The 21527-nt window shown below is 46.7% G+C and overlaps 1 protein-coding gene and 1 long non-coding RNA gene across 3 annotated transcripts in view; one reads left to right on the forward strand and one right to left on the reverse strand.

Moving 5' to 3' along the window:
* The window catches only part of FAT3 (FAT atypical cadherin 3), a 481838-nt gene that overhangs the window by 47945 nt on the left and 412366 nt on the right, over positions 1-21527 (reverse strand). For both annotated transcript variants that reach the window (XM_072969021.1, XM_072969020.1), the window contains exons 13-17: positions 8596-8985; positions 5716-5930; positions 4420-4557; positions 3219-3362; positions 31-228 (exon numbers count right to left, since the gene is read on the reverse strand). In XM_072969021.1, the coding sequence (XP_072825122.1) occupies positions 31-228; positions 3219-3362; positions 4420-4557; positions 5716-5930; positions 8596-8985 (1085 nt within the window). The remainder of the gene's footprint in view (positions 1-30; positions 229-3218; positions 3363-4419; positions 4558-5715; positions 5931-8595; positions 8986-21527) is intronic.
* Positions 1820-9191, forward strand: LOC140698647 (uncharacterized). The gene is made up of 2 exons (XR_012076443.1): positions 1820-2197; positions 8638-9191. It is a non-coding gene; the product is annotated as an uncharacterized lncRNA (long non-coding RNA).

Genomic DNA, 21527 nt, shown 5'->3' on the forward strand with positions numbered 1-21527 from the left:
GCCTGATGCAGGCAGAGAACAAGGCGGTACCTGGACACACAGCACGTATTCCAGAGACTCCGTGTGCCGGAAGACCACCGCTGACCGCAGGATCCCACGCGAGTCCAACATGAATGCTTCCTCTTCGTTTCCCGACAAAATAGAGAAGGAGAAGGGAGGCCCATTGTGAAAGGAGTCTCTGTCTGTCACCACCAGCTGTAAAATGCTGGTGCCTACTGGCTTATTTTCCTGCATAAGAGAGTATATTAAAAAGGAAGATAAAATTACACCTCTCTTCACATTTTAAGAAACCCCATCATTACTGGCTGAGAGTGCTGGGCCAGAAAACAGGGCTTTTAGTGGAAGGGATTCCCTGTGATATTATCTTGTCTTCTCAAAATGTGCTGGCGTCTGTTAGTGTCATGTTTCCCATCCTTGGCTGCCTCCCCGTAACTGCCCCATGAGACAACGAGCTACAGGTGAGAACATGAGGACTTGGCCTTGAATGGATTCGTAGGCTCCAAGGATGGTGCCAGCTATCCTTTGTCCTTGAATTCACCTGAACAGCTCTGGAAATACATGGTGCTCACCAACCTTCGTGACTATGTCAGAGATCTTCCCAGGCCAAGAAAATATCAGCCCTTCGGGACGGGAAGGCATTTCCTCACGCTTGTCAAGGCACAATTACGCGAGGCCCAATATAATGACACAGTGTCACAATACTGGACTTTTTAGAAGGACAGCCTGGAAACTTTCCAGTAAAAATACAAAGGTACATGTCAGGTGGAACACAGGGCTTTACACCTCCACCCATCAGCACACAGTTTTGCTGTTTGTGGAGAGAAGCGAAAGCGGATAGAATATTCCTCAGCTTGAGAATGAAGACAAAGGAAGCCATAACTCCAGCAGTTTTGGAAGCCCGGCTGTTGGCCAGCATTATTTTGCAGAACCTCTGCCTTCTCCCCCACATGGAAACACAGAGCCTCTCTGTCACTCCTTCTTGGGTCAAAGGTTGTCCTCACTCTGGAAATGCAAATTACACTCCTGGAGGCTCAGGGGCTGGCTCCTCGTCCCTCTGGTTAGACACTGGCATTACTGCGGCCGGGGCCTGCAGTCGGTTTCATTGGTTCAGGCCTTCTAACGACATCAACTTTGGATTAAGTGACTTTGGGTCACAGAGATGGAGACAATGAGACTTTGCATGGACCAGAGTCATGCACCGGGCGGGCGCGCTCAAGTTTTACATGCTGAGTTAGTCTTCTAAGAACCATGTGTTGGAATAAGGAAATGATTCTGGAGTGAACAAAGGGAGGAACGGTTTTTTGAAGGAGAAAGAGAAGGGAACCTCAGAGACCTCTTATTCTGCTTCTCCTCCCAAGAGGCCTTTTGGTCATCGGGAAGTAGACAGCGTCTCCCTCTGGAATCTGCGGTGGAACCGCCTCAGCCCAGCGGAGATTTACTGGTCCACACTGACAGCATACTCAGCACCACACAAAACAGAAGATTTATTGATTTGTTTGCTCGCTCTATAAAGGCCATTTCCTCCGCAGAAAAGGGAGAGGGGGGATGTGGCTCGAGGGGTCGCATCCGAGGAAGGAGGGTGAAATATAACACAGACAGGCCCCAGCGCTGCAGACAGGAGCCACGGTCACCGCTCACGGGCTCGGAGCCTCTGTTCTCTCCCTGCGGACTTCTGTAGCGCGTGTGAGAACAGTCTGTCAAGCTGATTGATGCGCGTCATAAAACCGAACGAGCAGGCAGCGCGGCTTTGCGCTGGCGGCGTGCGCACCGGGCCGGGGGCGCGGGAGGCGCGGGAGGCGCGGGGCAGCCGCGTGGTGGGGACCCGCGTGGGGCAGAGCCAGCGCAGAGAGCGAGCCACCGAGGGAGGCGCAGGGCCTGCGCGAAGCTCTGCGGAAGCCGGGGAGGGGTGGGAACGCACAGCTGCTGGAAGATGCATCAGGGAGGAGAGGAAAACCGAAATACCACCGCGGAAGGAATCGGGTTTCCCTGACGAAGGGGTGGGAAGGGAGCAGAGAGCTGCTCTCGACCTGATCTCGGAGAGCTCAGCGGTGCAGGGCGGGTGGCTATGGATGGCCCCCGCTAAGTCTTGGATGTTATTCCAAAGGAGCCCTCAGGACCTGTATCCCTCTCATCTCACCTTCTACCCACAAAGCCCTGGGAACCCATCGCGGGTGATTCTGCGGCCAGACTGCATCAGGCAAGAGCTGGTTCTCTAGCATATCTTTGGTCCCCCAAGGCGCATATATCAATCCCTGTCTCCTATAAGTCCTCCACGCTGACAGTACTCCTGGACTGGATTTCCTGATCCCCCTGACGGTGGGCTTCAGAAGCTTCTAGAAATGCTGGGAGGTGGAAGTAGCTTGGTGCTTAGTACTGTACTCATGAAATATCTTTTGAATTAAAAAAAAAGATGGGAGGAAGAGCCATTCTCTCTGATAGCAGAACACCCAGCAGTAAGTCGCTCTATCCTGCAGTCTAATTTTAGAGCACAGGTGGGTTTCAAGTGCTAAACAAATTGCTTATGGAAGACGGACTTTAATGAGTAGCAGGGCTAGCCTGATGTCGTCTGCCTGTGACAACGGTTTGGTTCGCATCAGTCTCCTTCTCCTGCTAGAACAGCACAAAGTGGCGTAAAAGCAGCCTGCCGTTCTGGAACGGGAATAGTCTTTTCAGGAGACAGACCTGAGTTCAAATGCTGACCCTACCACTTAACAGCTGTGTGATCTTGGGCAAGTTTCTTAACCTCTCAGATCCTTACTTCCTTCACTATAAAGTGGGGGCTGGGGATGCAGTGGGGACAGACAGTGTACAGAAAGCACCTGACACTTCAAAGAACCCAATTGGAGACAGCGATTATCAACTGTTATTAATCACTTGCAGTAAAAGAATCAGGTTCTTTTTTCTTTTTCTTTTTCTTTTCTTTCTTCCTTTCTTTTTTTTGAATCAGGCTCTTTTTTTTTAAACCGGAAATATTTTAATACTGTTCACATAAACATACCATTTATGAATTTAAGAAAAAAAAACACCTTTAAACCACTTTGAATTTCACAGTCTCTTGGGATACATCAGGAGTATTATCAAAGGTGAAAACCTCGAATCGGGCTCTTCTCATACCAGCCCTATGACAGGATGAGTTGATATTAGGGAAAACCAATAAGAAATCATGATGAACCACAGCAGAGGAAGGAGGCTGGGTGCGCAAGGCAAGATCCGCTCACCTGAATCACGGCGGTATAGTTAGCAGGTGTAAAGACAGGGCTGTTGTCGTTCACGTCGGAAATATCGATGTTGACAGTGGCAGTCGATGACATTGTCGGAATGCCACTGTCTACAGCCTGGACAAGCAGGGAGTATCCAGACACCTGCCAAAGCACAAAGGGCCGACAGTGAACTGTGGCGCTTGCTTCCTTCTGGGCCCACTCAGATGCTGCAGGCTCGCTGTGCTTGTTGAAGACCAGCCATACTTACTTTTATTTATTTATTTTTTAACGGAGGTACTGGGGATTGAACCCAGGGCCTTGTGCATGCTAAGCATGCACTCTACAACTGAGCTATACCCTCCCCCTGCTTCACTTTGATTCTTTAGACCAGGGTTTCTCAACCTCAGCGTCAACTGATATTTGGGGCTGGATTAATTCTTTGTTGTCGGGCTGACCTGAGCACTGCAGGATGTTTAGCAGCATCCCTGGTCTCTACCCACTAGAAGCCAGTATCACTTTTGCCCACTTGTCACTACCAAAAATGTCTCCAAACAGAGCCAGATGACCTCTAGGGGTAAACCCCCGCCGGCTAGAACTGCAGCTCTCGGCCTTTGTGCAAACTGCAACAGTTGTCAGCACTGATTTGTCTTATGCATCAGTTTGGATACTTCAGGACAATGTTTGGGGCCTCCATCACCCCACGAGGTCTTTTTGCTTTCAAGTATCATGTCTGTGGCATCGTTTTCAATATTTAATTTCACTTTGAAGACATATTTTGGTCAAAAAAGAAAATGTTTAGAAACTTAGTTTAACCTCGGACAGAGGAAATTTTCTGGATTGTTCTTTCTGAGCTAGATGCCTTCAGGTGATCCTTTTCTATCTGCTCACTCAGGGCCAAAGCTGCTCATGAAACCAGGCCCGCAGGATCCCAAGGCTGAACGTACTTTTCTGCCTTCTTGCTTTGGAAGCGACGAAATTCAAACCATCCAGAAAGACATATTTTTGTTGTTTCTTTAAAGCCTCCCTAAATTAGAAACCACCAGCATCTTTTGGCAGCCTGTTCTTTCAAAGGTCTAACCCAAATGCTTCCTGCTGCATTTTAGTTCATCCGTGTTTACTCCCATTGTTTAAAATGGAGAGACTGCTTACATTTTCAGAAACCATGCTTGATTTCAGTGAAGGGGTGGGTGGTGGAGGGAGCTGCCCCCAACTAGCTTACCCGTTCCCGGTCCAATTTCTTCTTAACCTTCACAAGACCCAAGACAGGATCCACAGCAAATTCATTGTCCCGATCTCCACTCACAATGGAAAAACGAATCTGTCCGTTGGGCGGGCTGTCTGCATCTTCTGCTATTAGCTTCATGGGTTATAAGCAAAACAAAGCACAGACATGACACAAGTGACAGAGAAAAGTTTCCTCTTAGGGTCCCAGGCCTGTACAAATGGGTACAGCTCTGACAGTTTTTTAGGTGCTCTGTTCACTAATGGTGCTGACCAGCCCCCAGCGGGAGAGATTTTGGGTTGGCTGACGGGGGAAAGCACCATTACGGAAGCTGCCATTTTGTTTCTGTTCATTTTTATCTGCCTACAGCCTGATGCTTGTAAGGACAGATGCCAAACTAACTGACAGGGCTATTGCGGTGATTCTTTCCCAACTCTGCAGAACGACGGTCTCTGCCACTGAGCGGGGCATTTTCTAAACCTATGCATTTCCACATTAAGGAAGCCCCAGGAAATTCCCCGCTGTCTGCTGCTCCACATTGGTGATGTTGGGGTTTATACGTATGGAAATGGTCTCATAACAGCCCCAGGCCTCAGGAGAGAGGGCCTGGGAAGTCCACATTTGATGTGTAAGGAATGACCACCCACAACCCGGTGCTGTGGGAGCCAGAGATGAGGATGGGTGGGAGGACCTCTCCAACCTGGGGATGGTGGGGCTGCTGAGGCTGCTGAGGCTGGGACTCACTGGTTCCCAGATGAAATTTGTAAGTCTAACAGCACCTGTGTTCTCCTAACACACAGCTTGTCCTTACTGGTAAAAGAAAAAATTCCTTCCAGAAAGAGCTCCTCTAAGAGTGACCAATCAATCTTAAGCTTGATTCCACTTGTAGCCGCCCTACTGTGTGTGTCTGTGTGTGTGTCTGCAGGAGGTGGGAAGGAGGGATTTTCTGTCCTTAGCCACCTACTAACTTGTCATCCCAGGTCACAAACTAGTAGGAGCTGTCATTAGAAATTCATTCCATGGTCTGTCTTGTTTTCTCAAAAAAACATACACTCCTGGGAGGAAAGTGATTAGTGATCACTTGCATCTTGATATAAATGAGCATATCAGACCCTTTCTAATAGACAAAGTGGAGAAGGAGCAGCTGAAAGGCTGGTGCTGACTAGAGTTCTTGGGAACAAAAGGACTCCAGAAAGAAAAAGTGTGAAGAGAATCCGAGGTAGACGTGGCTCACTTTTTAACCCTGGTGAGGATTGTTAGTCCCAGATATCTGGACCTCCCACAGGCACCTACCAAAATGACGGAGTCCCCAACCAAGGCGTCCTCACTTATGACAGCACTGTAGACGTCCTGGCTGAACGTGGGAGGGTTGTCATTCACATCCGTGAGGTTGATGCTGACCGTGGCCACGGCACTGAGGGCGGGGGTGCCCCCGTCTTTCGCTTCCACCACCAGGTAAAACTTTCTGCATAATTCATAGTCTAGGACCTCAGATACAGAAATACTCCCTTGGAAGAAAAACGGGGAGCTTTAGATTTGATTCGGAAAAAACACAGATCAGCAGCTCCACAATCATGGTTATATTTGTAACATCCTCTCCCGCCAAGGATTTTAGATATTCAGGAATTCGTTTACTTAATGCCCTGCTGAACATCCCAGAGTCTGATTAATGCTGTCAGTTAAAACATAGCTATCCATCAGACACAACACTGAAGAAATTAAAGTCTTTGTGTGTTTCTGCAGTAGTTTCTGAACTTCTCTCAAGCAGGCTGAAAATCTCTGGCATTATTCACCCTCATGCAGTCTCGGGGAGGGACAGGAGGGAGCATCCCTGATCAGTGTCTTCCCGTGATTCCTCAGGTGGACCCAGGCAGGCTGGGGATGAGCCAAGACGTGTGGAGGGGATTGCAGGACCCCACCCCTCATCAGTTAGTCTGTGCTTGCAGAGTTAACTGAATTGAATTAACCGCTAAGGTGCCTTTATAATATGCTTATCTAAAATGATTATGGGCAGAAACAGGCAAAGACTGCAGAAAGTTCAAGATGTAGTGACTTAATGGAAAAGAAATGCCTGGGAATCAGTGGCCAAAGAGTAAGGGCGAGTTTAGTGTCTACAACTACAGAGCAGAGCTAATGGCCGTGTCGCAGAGTCATTTAAATTAAGCAAGTAGAACAGATGAGAGCCGCTAGCTGGGTGGCACCCCCAGGGGCTCCATGAGTGCGCCTTCCCTCCCATCCCAGCCCTTCCTGGTGGGTGGCCCATTTCTGCGTTCTGCAGTGGGTAGCTGGTCATCCCACGGCCTGCAGAGCAGACGTCAAGGGCATTCACCCCTCTCCCACCTGGCAAACAGTCACTGGGACCACAGCACATCCGTTCTCTTCCCAGACAGGCAAGTTCTCTAGGAGCTAAGGCTGCCCTTCTACTTGAGGTGAGAAACAGAAGTCACACTTAGAACAAGAGCCTCTTTCTCTCCATAATTAAGTCTTCTTAGCAATTACCTCCTCGAGTGCTTTATTTTGCAACCTGGTCTCGTTATCCAGTGCCAAATGTACACAGCACTTAACCATCTCCCCACAGTGTTCACATACAATGGCCATAACTAGACAGGCTAAGGCTAACACATATTTAAATGAGGAAAGTCCCCATACATTTTAATTTAAAGTAATGACCTTAATAAACAGAGCTACTGCTGGGAGACGCTGCTAATGCAGTCCCTCCATCGATAATTCCACCTTCCTGTACTGAGGGCAGGGACTATATGGCCTCCAATTTTTGCACCCTCACGGCATAAGCAGTGTTGTCCGGACATCAGAGCATGTATCCCAGAGTCAGGAAGACCTGAATTCAAATTCTGGATCCACCTCCCCACCCACTGTGTACTCACATAGGGGAAATAATTTAACCTCTTTGCAGCTGTTTCTCTCGTGTGGAAAATGGGAGAAGTCATGAATGATTTAATAGGAATCAGGCATATTTGCCACGCTAAACATTACTAATTATGATATTTCTTGTTCATATTTACTGGATTATCCAACAGAGAATGGACTCCTTTGCCCTCTTGCTCAACAAGTGCCTATTCCTTGAGCAATGAGGGAATTATGTCCAATGGCCAGAAGGTGTGAGACTCAACTTTCTTACTTGCAAAATGGGGCTGCCTTGCCTATTCATGGGGGAATAGGAGAACAAATGAGAATATCCACAAAAGAGATTCGAAAATACTAACACACTCTATAAAAATACAAAGGTGAGTATGTTTACTTTTCGAAGAGTAGCCCCACTTTTTTCTGAATTCCCATCTTTATTTACTCAAAGCATCCCAACAGTTATTAATGCCCTAATGAAGAGAAAGCCCTGGGGTGCTCTTTTTGTTTTCTTGGTTTCTTTCTAGGCATCTTTTCCCCATGAAAGGTGCAATCTCCCCCAGAGCTGGGAACGGCAGTGTCCTGACCAGGAGCAGTGAGCAGGAATCCAGCACTTCAGCTCCAGCCGGCTGGCTGTTGGGTTCAGAAGGCTTGGGGGTCACCTTGTCTATCACTTATCAACATCTGTCTTAGTAGGTGACCAGAGAGGGCAGCCTGAGTGTGGACAGTGGCAAGCGGAGCACTTCCAAACACATCAACATATGTTAAATCCATGTTAAAAAAAAAAAGTAATTGGGAATTTGAAATTTGCATCTTTTGGGGAGTGATGGAAATGTGAGCTCTCTTGATTGTGGTGGTGGTTTCATGGGTGTCTACAACTATCAAAATTCATCCAATTGTACATCTGAAATATGTGTAGTTTACTGTACAGGAACCATACCACAATAAGGGTGTTTTAAAAAAGGGTGTTTATAAGCAAGAATGAGAGAGAAACAAACTCATATGCTCACTATGCAAATTCTACCTCCTCGCCCCACGTTGAACCACACTACTGTTCCTGGCCTTTCCTCTCTGAAAAATCCTGGAGTCAACCTGGGGGCCAAGTATTTCCTAAGCGAGCCCACAGCAAGGAGCTTCAACTCAGCCAGGGCATCTTTAGGAGTAGAGTGCCAGAGGGCCCTCTGGGGTCTGCCTGCAGGCACTGCCCTGAGAAGAGCTGTTTCCACCAAGAAGGGCGGCTGATGAGAGGGTTGGGAGGAGAACCAGGATATAGCGAAGCCTTGGCCTCTAAGTAGGCTGCCGTTTACTCACCTGTCTTTGGGTTGATCCTAAATTTCTCTTGTTCGTTTCCAGACCGGATGAGATACGTAATCTCAGCATTCGTGCCTATATCTTTGCTGGTGGCAAAGACAGCAAGGACTTGGGTGCCAGGGGAGGTGTCCTCGGGCACCGTCACCAGGTAGTCCCTCCTCTCGAACACAGGGGGGTTGTCGTTAATGTCCAGGACGGTGATGGTGACGGTGGCCAGGGAGGACAGGGCCTGGCCGGGGCTCTGGTCGGTGGCCTGCACGCTGATGTTGTAGGATGACTGCTGCTCTCGGTCCAGTGGCTGCTCCAGCATGATGATGCCAGACGAGCTGTCGATGGAGAAGTACCCGTCGGCCGAGTCGGCCAGGGAATACACCACCTTCCTGTTGATGCCTGCGGGAGACACAAGTGCGTGAGCAGACAAAAACGGAGCCAGACGCTCGGCGCTAGAACATTATGGCTCTGCTGACTTCCTAAGGGCCACACACAGAAAAACAGCAGTGCCAGAAACCCACAGCTGTGATCCGATGACAACTTCAGTTTGTAAAAATTAAGACAACTGAACCAAACAGTAAAAAAAAGGAAACTATGGCAACTAATATCAGAAATAGTTGGATCTTCTTAATATATTAAAGAACCCCACGCATCTTTAAGAAAAACTCTAAGACACCAATAGATAATATGGGTCATGATGTGCCACAGAAAGAGAAAGACAAATTAATCGACTACGTCAACAAGTATTCCTCTGGAGTCTAGAAGGCACTATTCCAGGTGCTGGAGAGTCTCATAATGGATGAGACTGGAATGTTTTCTGAGGAACACATTTACATTCTGGTGAGAGTAAATAAGAAATGAACAAGAATAAGGAATCAGGACAAAAAATGGTATGTTAGAGAGTAGAAAGGGAGAAAAAGGAAGCCATAATGGGGGATCGGGAGTGTCGGGGGCAAGGCAGAGAGTCTGGGAGCTGGAGGAAGGCTGGTCATTTTAAATCAGGTGGTTGGAAGTTTGACATCTGAGTGACGACCGGAAGGTGGGGAGGGACTGAACAGTGAAGACTTCTGGGGAAGAAGACAGCAGGCAGAGGGACCCACGGGTGCAGGGGTCCTGGGGTGGGAGCCAAGCTGGTGTGCTTGAGGAGCGCAGGGGAGAGGACCAGCGTGACCAGAGGGGAGAAGAGAGTCGGAGGAGACGAGATCAGGGTCGGGGAGCAGACTGCATGGCAAGGTGGGGAGCACTGGAGGAGGGGATGTCAGGTGATGCGACTTGGATCTTAACAGGATCACTCAGGCTGCTGGTTGTGTACAGAACAGCAAGACAGGAAGCAGAGACCCGCCGGCTGGCAGACGCCTGCAGGGACACAAGCCTGAGACAACGGCAACTTGAACAGACCGTGGTGTTGGAAGGGGTGAGACGTGTTCGGGTTCCAGATGTATTCTGAGCACGCAGGTGGGAGAAGTGAGGGGGTCTTGGATGTCTTCTGACCTTGGAGGTGGTGAGAAAAGATCCCCTTCTCCTTGTGGAGCTGGCAGGATGTGGGATGTAAATGAAAGAGAACATTCCAGAAGGACTCTTAGGTTTTGGCCCCGAGCAACTGAAAAGAGGCTGAGATGCAGAGGACTTTGAGGAGGACCAGGACTTGGACAAAAGACTATGAGCCCGATTTTGGATAGATGAAGTTTAAGGTGGGCATTTTATACTGCAGTGGAGAATCAAGTAGGAAGTTAGTACAGGAGGCTGGAGATCGGAGGAGTTATATATCTGAGGGTCATCAGCATTCAGGCAGCCAGCAGAGCCATAAGAACGCATCAGGTCATAAGCGAAGGTAAAGAGAAAGAAGAAATCCAATGACCAGGGAGTCTGGAGCTCCCCATCAAAGCAGGGGCAGGATCTAGCCACAGGGTGAGCTCCAGTCCCATGACTTAAAGAAAGGCACTGAGTTTTAGCAAAATACCGTTTTACCTTATTATACACCAAAGCCAGAACACAGCAACCAGGAAATGTCCATTGACAACCAACAAATTAGTGAATGATGACTGAATGGACTTCTGGTTCTGACGACTGATTCAACTATTTTCATGCGAGGATCTTAGCGCTTCAAAATGGTTTATATGCCTCAAATTCAGTAGGAGTTATGGTTTATAAGAAGCATAACATAACAGCTTCACAGGATGAGAAAGCATCCTGTTGATCCTAAATGCTCTAAATGAAGACAGTCATTAGTCATGACTTCAGCTATGAAGACAACTTGAAAATGTCTTGTGTGAATCACGAACCCTTAGAATATAAGCTCTTAGAGAGAGGGCCTTCGTGTGTGTTGTTTTCTATTATAACACCTCACCATGGGGGGACAGGCCTTTGGCAGTAATAAGAGTTAAACCCTTTACTCCCTTAATGTTCAATTTCCCTTAAGCCAAAATTCCCAGCAAACCAATAGAATCATATATCTGGAGGGAATGACATAAATTGCATTATGTGGCTTTAACCAAAAGGTCAACGCTGAGAACTTGTTCTTGGTTCCATTCCAGAGAGTCCATTTTTTCCCAAAGTTTCATCATTTACTCTTATTTCTCTTTCAAAACAACCGCCCTGTGATATATAAACACCAACCTCTGATTTTTATTGTTGCTGGGATTAAAAACAAGAAGGCTTTCCTCTTCCCTTGCTGCCTCTTAAAATCAGGCTGCCTAGAGCAGAGGGTTTCAGGGATGCCTTCCTATTCTTAGAAGTGGCTACAAGATTAAAATTTTCAACATAAATTCCTGGAGTGAATACACAGAAGATTTTGGAGGTGATCAAACGTACCCCTGAGAAACAGTAATCCCACCTGGGTGTCAGAGCTGCTTGTGCCCTGGAAGCGGCCTTGGCTGATGGGATGATGTCAGGACGCCTCTCTAAGGCACAAACATGCATTTACCGAAGCACATCAGCAACAGAAGTAAATACACCGCATGGGTTTTCAAATCACACACGTTCCTTGGGAATTTGACTCCCACCCCTGGCACATGGAACACCACTCTGACCAACCATAAGATGGGGCAGGAAATCGATGCAGGAGGCTTTCTCTGAGCATCTGGTGACACCACCCGCCGCTGCACTGATGCTCACACCAAGGGCTGAAGGCTCTGTCTGGTGCCACTAGCATTTTTAGGTAAGCACGAGGGACAAAGTCCTGTTTTCTCTAAGCTCCTTGCTCAGCCCCCTGAAGGGTTTCAGGAGATCTGCTCGTGGATATGGTTCCTCCTCAGGCCTGAAGATCATGCAGGTGGAAGGCAATGTCTGACTCGTGGTTCTGAAAGCCATGGTGCCGGGACCAGCTGAGTTAGGAGAGACAGAGACTGGGTTTGCATACTGTTGCTCTCTGTGGCCACAAGGCCTTGAGGAGAGGTGCTTTTCACGGCTGCCTGTGTTTCCTTCGCTGTGACTGAGAGCTAAAATCTAATTAAAAATATCACCTGTGTTCCTGGTCTGCAGATTTCTCTTCCAGCCCTCTCCGGAGGCCCTCGGCTCCGCTCAGATCCCCAGGTAGGAGATGCCATGTTCCCTGAGCTCCGAGCTCAGTGGGCTAGCCTTGTTGTTGGAGCACTGCATTTACAAGGCTGACATTAATCAGCCACACAAAGACCACGGCTTCCCTCCGGGCAGGTTCTGTTCATTTAAAACTTGGTGACAGGGTTTTTCTGCTTTACTGCAGCAGAAAACCATCCCCTTCCCCCAGAGCTGCTGACCCCGGCTCCCCCAACCCCATACATTTTGCTTCTGACAGTATCTCGGGCATTCACACCAGGAGGAACAGGGAGATTTATTGTTCACCTCTCCTTTCTGTTACCAATCCGACTGATATGAAAGTAAGAAGCAAGACCAGAAAATACGGGGGTAGAGAGGCACCCAAACCGACAAACATGTTAAGTGGTCTCACTTCTGATTTGGTGGCTCTCAAGAAAAGAGCAGGACACATTTTTAGAATGTATGAAAACTGCAACTTGGACACATTTGCAATGGATTTCAGTGATTTCTAGAAATACAGTCAGCTGCATAAATGTCACTTTGCTGACAATGCTTTTGGTGTAGTGCTTGGGTTTCTGCTGTATTACCAGATGATGGGAGGCTGTCTTTGTTAAACGAACACAGGTCCTGTCACTAAAGTGGAAACTTTCTATCCAAAGGCATTTGATAAATGCCATCCTTCAAATCACCATCCTTTCACTACGTATCTGGCAGAAAAGACGAACCCGGGCTGAAGACTCGGTTGCTAATTGGTCTAACGCTCTTCCTGCATGTCACGATGTGTTCTATTAAGGTATAACAGTAATCCATCATTTTGCGTCTGTGTTTTTAAGTACGTAATTCTCTTCTCCAATTTGTGCCTAATTTAATGAGGACGGAGCTACTTAGCTTCTCAAAACGCTGAAATGCCAGGCTACCAAGAGAAGTATGATTTTCATCGCAAGTGACGTTTCTGCCCGTTAACTGTGGCAAATGGAACAGGCAGGCCTTCAGAGGATTGAAGGCGAGTAAAAAGAGAATGTTTAAAATCCCGATTTGCTCAAAGGAAGTAATAGGTAGTGGCATTTTTGCGGAGTGGGGTTGGAGGAAAGAAATGGCACGTATGAATTTCCAGGAGGGGAGGCTGTGCCATCCTGGGGTGGGGTGCCAAGGGCATCTATATTTCCTCCCTTGGAAGGTTTCTGAATGGAAACTAGATTCTCCTCAACTCGGCCAAATGGAAAGATAGATTATTTAGGGGCATAAAAGTGCATAAAAGTCAAAGTTTTAATTGCTTTAAGATGAAGGCAATGTGGTCCAGTCCTGGAAGACAGGAGACCTTGCTTGTAGCTCATGGTCTATCCAAACTCTAAGCATGTACCTGGGTAAGCCACTTCATCTCACTGGGTGTCAGGGGTCTTCATTTTTCAAATGCTAGATCCCAGGTCAGTTGAGGTCTAAGATGATGTTCCAGCACTGATTCATTTCCAAATTACACTAATGGAGCTGGTTTCGTTTTTATTTCCAAAGGACTAACCCTCTCCTCCAACTGCCCCTTAAGCCACTGGACCACCTGGGCATATGTGGGCTGAGTCACCAGAGAAGTCCACCTTAAACCTGATGATGGTGAGCTGTTGGAATCTTCAGGATGGGAAGAGAACTTGACACAGCAGATTCATACCATTCAGTTACATGTTCAGAGTTCACACTTTCAGTTCACAGCAAGGCTTCTATACGTCAGTGAGCAATAATACCCACTGCTAGGATCATCCCCAAGGATCTCACCTGGTGTCAGAATAACTCAGCTTCATATTTGAGATCATCAGAGGTGTTAAAATCAGCACCAAAACCAAATGGCCAGAGCAGCCAACACAGCAAGTGCACCAAGATTTCTTTTTCCAATCTGGTCTTTAAAAAATGTTTCTCCCCTCCTGGTGAGATCAAGCTCCCTGCGCTTATGGAGCCTATGAGAGCTGTGTTCTTGCTTTGGGGTCTCAAGTTGGCAGCTGCTTTGACTGTCAGAGCAGAGCCTTGTCTGTGACATTCACGCTGACTGAACAGGGTCTGGTTTGTAGGCAGCACACACACACAATGTGGGCTGGACTCAATTGCTGTAAATTGACTTTTATAAAGAGACTTGAATTTGTACAGCATAGATATCTGGGGAAAAACATAACTTGAAACAATCTCAACAATCAGACTCAAGAAACACTTTTAATTTCGATCCTAATGACTTATTTTCCTACCAGCTCAATCGATGTATTCAGGTGTCTTAATTTATTCACAGTAACATGAACACCTTTTAAGTATCTAGCTTATAACTTCTGACATACGTACACCTCCACGGAACCACCGTCCTCAATAAGATACAGAGCATTTCCATTGCCCCTTAAAGTTCCTTCATGTCCGGTGGCTGTCAGTCCCCCAGTCCCATGACCTAGACCATCTAATAGCTTGTTCTGGAACCAGCACTTTCTCCTGTCTTCATCAGTGCTGTTCATCAGTGCTTGAAATCCCAGAGGTATATTTAGATTTAAGTCTTTATGACCCAGGTTTGGTGATTGAGGCACATTCTTATTTAAGCTCTAAGGATTGTCTCTCGAAGAAAAATGATAAACAAAGCTTTGGCTCTTGAATACTTCATTGCATTCCTTTGCAACGGCCTTATCCTTAAAAGATACTTCTTTTGAGAAGCATGTCAGTTTTTGTCTTTCTCACAGGAGACCTTGGCCGTGACCCTCCCATTTAATAAGAATTTGTTGAGTGCCACCTATTTCACTGTCCTAGGCACCACACTGAGAGGAAGTGGAGACCAAAAGACACCTTCCCCAACTCTAGGAGCTTAGCAACCTGCCAAGGAATTACTTAAACTATTAACTATGTATTAAACTAATATCTAAACCATTAGGTAGTTTGGGGTTTCCTGGCCGTCTTCCTCTTCCTATCCTAGCAGAACTGGAAGGCCAGGTGCTTCTGATTCTACCTCTGAGATAGCCCTTCAATGTCTGTGGCCAGGTCTCGCAGCCAGCCGGGCTCCCGTCCTCTCTCATCTACACTGTTGCAAGAGACTCCTGATGGCAAACTCAGACTCCATCCCCTCCCGGCTAAACTCGACCAGAGTTAAGTTCCTAAAACTCTGGGACCAGTCCTGCCCCCGCTGCTCAAGATAGTCACCGACTTGCCACTTCTTAGTCAGAAGTAGAAACATTTGAGAATGGCTTCCGAGTCCTCTGCAGTCTGGGCTCCCCCCCCCAGCCCCCCCACCCCCCGACCCCGTGTCTTCCTGCTCCACGTTTCTACTCCATCCCTCCTGAAGACACAAGCACGTTTATTCCTGCAGGCTCCGCTCACACTTTCCTTTCTACTCAGAACAATCTCTTTCCGCCTTCTCTCGTCAAAATCCTATGTACTCTTTGCAGGATCTGCTTCCTTAATTTCTCCAGTTACTCTCTTCCCTGGGCTCCCTTAATATTATTTTTGCATTATCATTACTTATATTTAGGTCCTCTCTCCCACTAGATTAATGTATTTTTTAGGCAGAAGAACTGTGTCTTTTTTTCTTAATCCTTTCCACTTAATTTCCCCCCAGTTATATTGTGAGAGCACTGACATATAGCACTGTGTAAGTTTAAGCATACAGCATAATGACTGGACTTACATACATCATGAAGTGATTATCACAATAAGTGTAGTGAACATCTGTCATCTTATATAGATACACAATTAAAGAAAAAAAATGTTTTCTTTGTGATGAGAACTCAGGATGAACTCTTAACAACTTTTATATATAACGTACAGCAATGTTAATTATATGCGTCACGTTGTACATTACATCCCTAGTACTTACTTATCTTATAACTGGAAGTTTGTACCTTCTGATGGCCTTCATCCAATTTTCCCCACCCCCACTCCCTGCCAAGGGACTGTACCTTATTATCTTTGTACCCTGGTACTGAGCAGAGGGCCTGGCACACAGCTGGAGAGCAATGAATGTTGTCGAACCTCAGAATAAAAAAACCAAGGGACAAAAGCTGGTGTGTGAGGCTGCTAACACGAAAGAGGTAGGGGTGTTGTGCATGTTGCACTTAACTTGCCCTCCACAAATGCATGGGCCAAATAACTAGAGATACTCAAAAGGATGCAAGGAGGGGAAGTTAGGAATGTTTAATGTTGAAGATGTTCATGAACATTCATCAATACATACAAAGCTATTGCTAAGTAGATGTTTGCATTTGTGAAAAATACTAGTTACTACTCAATTTTCCAAGAATGAGGACTGGTTGAATAAATTATAGGACATTCGTATCACGGAGTACTATATAGATCACATAAAAGTGTAAAAGAACATATAATCACACAGATATATGTTTGCAAGCCAGCGAAAAAGCCAGGTTATAAAACAATATCTAGTTGAGGGGCCCATGTTTGTATAGAAAGAGGTGGAAAAGGCAGAAGGGACTTCTGTCAAAACGGTAACAGTGGTTAGAATTGACTTATCCTCCCTCCCTTTTTGCCTGCCCTTCCAGATTTTACCCAGTGGGCACAGATTATGGTTGTATTAAGTAAAAGAACTACTATAAAGCTCATGCACATAGGAAATAATTCTTTAGTGTCAATCTTGGAGAGTAGTCGAATTTTCAGGTTATTTTCCAGGCCAGTTAAATTCTTAACATACGGACTACTTGAAATAATTGTAGAAAAAGATGCTCGTACGTTGAATAAGGATTCTTTTTCTGGATATTTCCATTCTTCGTTTTAGTTTGTGCTCAGAAAGACACTGAATTTACTTAGAAAGTTTTTTTTTGGTCAAAGTTCTCATTATAAAGTTATTTCAAGGGCTACATTTTAAAAACAATTTTTACACGTAATCACGCAGTAGAAGAAAACTGCTAGCCTAAATTCTTCTCTCGTCTATTGGAGGCAAGTAAAATTCCATCACAGTGAAAGACCTCAAACTGACTGCTCTTTTCTTTAAAATATGCCTTCAGATGATAGGAAATAAAACAGAAAGCTGGCATGAGGAGGTTCGTGGAATTGCAATTACTTCTGAGTTAGAAATGACTTTTAAATAGACTCTCTAATTATGTCTGTTTTAAGTGCCTTTTAAAAGTTTTTTCAGTGGGTGATAACTAACCCTGGCACGTTCCCACGGGCAGGATACCAACTCTGGGGGTCATTAGTCCCTTGGCTGTCTGAAGAGTCAGAAAAGAAAAGAAAAGACAGAAGGCAGCCCCAGTCGGGGAGGTCCTGACGGTACCATAAACTTCTTGGGGCCTTGGCAGTTGGGCTGGCACCAGCTCTCCTGGGTAGGGCCTGTGACATGATGTGAGATCCCACAGAACATAAAAATGCAGGGTCCTTGTTTAAAAAAAAGTTAACAAGTTAACTTATTTAAAAAATAGAAACAGATTCACAGACATAGAAAACAAACACAATTCCTAAAGCAGGGAGGGGGGAGGGATAAATTAGGAGTTTGGGATTAGCAGATACACACTGCTGTATGTAAAACAGATAAAGGACGAGGACCCACTGTATAGCACAGGGAACTATATTCAATATCTTGTAACAAAGTATAATGGAAAATAATCTGAAAAAGATTATATATGTAAATGTATAACTGAATCACCTTGCTGTACACCTGAAACTAACACAATGTGTAAATCAACTATACTTCCATAAAAAAAGTTAAGAAGTCCAGTGCAGCCACAGGGGAGCATTAAACCAACATGGTTCCCTTCTAAGCAGGGGGCCCTGTACAACTGCAAAGGCTGCACACTGATAAAGTCGGCTCCAATGCTGTGGCTGCTTTCTGTGAGCCCTCAAAAGCTGTAACTCGTCAGGATATAAACTCTTCCAAGCATCTATGGCTTGGCATTCTGTCAGGTCTAGAGTAGTCAAGTATAAGTAAATGAGTCCATCAACCAAGTACTCAAAACTCCATCTCTGTTGGTGCACAGAACTTCCATGCTGCAACAGTAACACTAAAAATATTTTTGAGTGCATCATTGACTATGATGGATCAATTCATTCATCCATCCAACAGATATTCACAGGACTTTTGCCGTACAGAAGGCATTGGGGATGCAAAGAAGAATGGATCACAGCCTCAAGTGTCTCCCATTTCTCAGGAGACGACCTATATATAGTTGACTGTTGGAGAGCGGAGGCCAAGGGAAGTTTCCCAGAGAAGGAAACAAAGGAATTGAGCCATGAAGGAAAGATGGGCGTCGTCAGGAGCACCAAAGTGGGAAAGTGACGAGAAGAAAGGGCATTTTGGGTCATGTGAACATACGTGAAGTTAAGATGAAATTGCAAGGTGCCCTCAGAAAAGGTCAGGGTTCAGTGTCGCTGAATTCTAAGTTTAGAACGGCAGGTCCCGAAGCTGTCTGTTTTGGGAGCCACTAGCAAGTTACCAGAGCTGTTATAAACAATTACAGGCAGAGTAAATGAAAAACTGGCATCAGTTTATGATAAATTAGCAAAGGGAGAAGAAGGAAGGTTGGAAGGAGAGAGATGGAGAGGGCGTGTGGGTGGGAATCGCTATATAACACGTGAGAAGTTATTCCAAGAGCTCCCCATGGATGATGGACAACTTAATTGTGCTTGTCAAGGAGGCTTCACAAGGAGATGATAGCGTGTATCCTGCAGCAAAGCTGATAAGCACACTCCACTGAGCCTCAACGCACCCTGCAGAGGCATCAACGCAAAGCTGGGGGGTCCAAAGCGATGCTCAGGGGTAGGTGGAAACTCCTCCAGTCACGCCGGCACTCCCTTACACCATCCTCTGCATTGCTGCATGCTGGATCAGGAGTGATCCAACTGAGCAGCTCAGAAGCCGGTTACTGACCTGTGGCATCACTGGATGAGGCTGTGTGTGAGCTGGGGAGCTCACGGGAATTAATTATTGCAATCGACTGTTAGAATTCCCTGCCTGCAGGCGCCTCCTGAAACACTTCACTAAAATAGCCCCTTTCTGAAAGGAATTAGCTGTTTCATTTGACAACTAGTGTTTTGACCCCTCTGCTTGGAGGAAACTGGATTTTAAAAAGAGTAATAATAACAAATTGTGTATGTCCAATGCAAAGAGTCCTACACAAGGCAGCAAGGTCTACTAGAAGAAAAAAAAAATATATATATATATATATTCAGCTCTCTCCCAGACTTTCTGAATCGGATTTTGGAGATGGAGCCCTGGCTTGTTGGTTTATTTTTGTCTGTTTATTTTTAAAAGCTCCCAAGGGGATTCTGATGTACAGCCAGGGCTGACAACCAGTTTGTCTGATTTTTGTGCATGATTTTATTTCTGCTGATGATCTTGGGTTTGAGAGGGAGTGGTTCCCAGGGCTCTAATAACTGAAGGCATCCTGTTTTCTTGGACATAGGGGAGGTCACTTTGTTTTCCCAAATTCAGCCCCGTGTGACAGAAGTCATTTGCATGGTCTCCAGCGGGACTGGAGAGGGGGATTTCCAGCCTCTGAGGAGGATTCCAACACGAGGGAGTCTGGGCTGTGCGTGTGAAAACCCCTGAGGAAGGAATCCACACATGTTCTAGACATGACAGTCAGGAATTAAGGTGGAATGTCTAATTAGTTCTTCCAACAACTTGCAGAAAGCACACAGTGGGTGGCTGGTGACACAGAGATGAAGGGGCCAGCCAGCCAGGAGCTCATGGTCTGGAGAGGACACAAGGATTTAATACCTCACTTTACCCGGGGGGAAGAGGAGTTCAGAGGGGTTGGGGAGCTTATTTAAGGTCAGACAGACAGTAAGGGTTGGAGCTGGGAGACTGAATCTGGTCTCATCCCAAAGCCACTGTGTGATGTCACTTCCCAAAGGGACAGGATGATGTGACCCAGAGGCGACAGGGCGTCACAGTCTGCCATGTCACCGCATGAACTGCAGAAGATGTCCTGATGCTGGTGGGAGGTAAAGAATCAGTGAGAGGCTTACCGGGCCCTGGAGCCCTTTCCTCAGGACCACTATCCATTTTACAGATGCCCTGGGAGGAGCTGCCAAAACCTTTTGAAAACTCAGTTTCTCCATCTGCAGGTGGGAGTGTCAAGGTCTGTTCTAGCCATAGCAAGATTACATGTGTAAGGGTTTGGGGCTCTCCGGAGAAAGGCTTCAAGTGTAAGATCATCTTTTTTTGATATCTGCCATAGACAAAGGGCTCCGGCCATAATGTGCTCCAGAGAATGGCTCATGTCTCTGTTTTGGGGGGAATTATTTTGTTTTTATGGACATTTTAATAGTCTTTCAGCTGCTTTCAAAAATTTAATACTTCAGAAAATAACAGAGCTTTGGGGAAGAAAAAAAACATTAAATCACTGATCAATGGAGCTTAGAGGTAACAATTTCGAAGGCGTGAGGAAAGACAGAGAACAGGTAATACTGAAGAGCAGACAGGTGACGTGAGAATTGAGTCCCCCTCAAAACATCTTCGGATAGAAATTACTAGAGTACAGAAAAGAGCGTTACACGGACGTGTCAAGATAGCCTCTTTTTAGATCCAGCTCTGCCACTGATGAAGTCATCTTGGGTAAGTCTCTTTATCGTGGGGCCTCAGTTTCCTCCTTAGAAAAAGAGGGGTTTGACTGGATTTTGTCTCAGAGCCTTTCCAGTGTAACATCCAAGACCCTCAGGGACCATGGTTCACAGAGGGAGGGGCCTAGCGCCCCGGGGAGAACCCGTGGAGCCCTGAGAACAGCGGTGAAGAGCAGTCAGCAGCTGTTAGGTCCTCGCTCACCCCCTGCCCACGTCCCAGCAGCTGTGTCCCCAGCTTGGCTGAGCCGCTCCTCCCAGAGGGAAGGCCCCATCTTAACTGCCACTGAGCTACATGAGCTCTTCGTCCTCACAGAGCAGAGCCCGGGGAAGGTTCACGGCTGCAGTGGGGAATTCAAGGCTACACGTGTAGAATTCAGGAGGCCCATCAATTTGCACGGGGTACTAGCTTGCTATTGCTCCACGCCAAATGCCCCTGGAGCTTAGCAGCAGAAAACAACAAATATTTAGGATCTCAAGGTTTCTCTGGGGCAGAATCCAGGCCTGGCTGAGCCGGCTGTCTGTGGCTCAAGGTTATACGTGAGGTTGCAGCCAAGCTGTTGGGCAGGGCTGTCCAACATCTGAAGGCCCCAGGGGAGGTGGGGGCGGGGTCCACTTTCAAGCTCACTCGTGCAGCTGGTGGTGGGCCTCGGTCCCCCGTCACGTGGGCCTCCCCCACGGCTGCCTCACCGTATCCTAGGTCTCTGCCCCAGGGTGAGAGAGTGAGGGGGGTTCTTTGCACTGAACTGTGTCCCCCCAACCCTGAAATCGATGTGTTGAAGACCTAACCCCCAAGATGACTGTATTTAGAGACAGGGCTTCAGGAGACAGTAAGGTTACAGAGGTCATAAGGATGGGGGTCCTAACCCAACAAGACTGGTGGCCTGTAAGAAGAGGAAGAGAGAGAG

This window comes from Vicugna pacos, chromosome 10 (genome assembly GCF_048564905.1).
Source record: "Vicugna pacos chromosome 10, VicPac4, whole genome shotgun sequence".
NCBI classification, from domain to species: Eukaryota; Metazoa; Chordata; class Mammalia; order Artiodactyla; family Camelidae; genus Vicugna; species Vicugna pacos.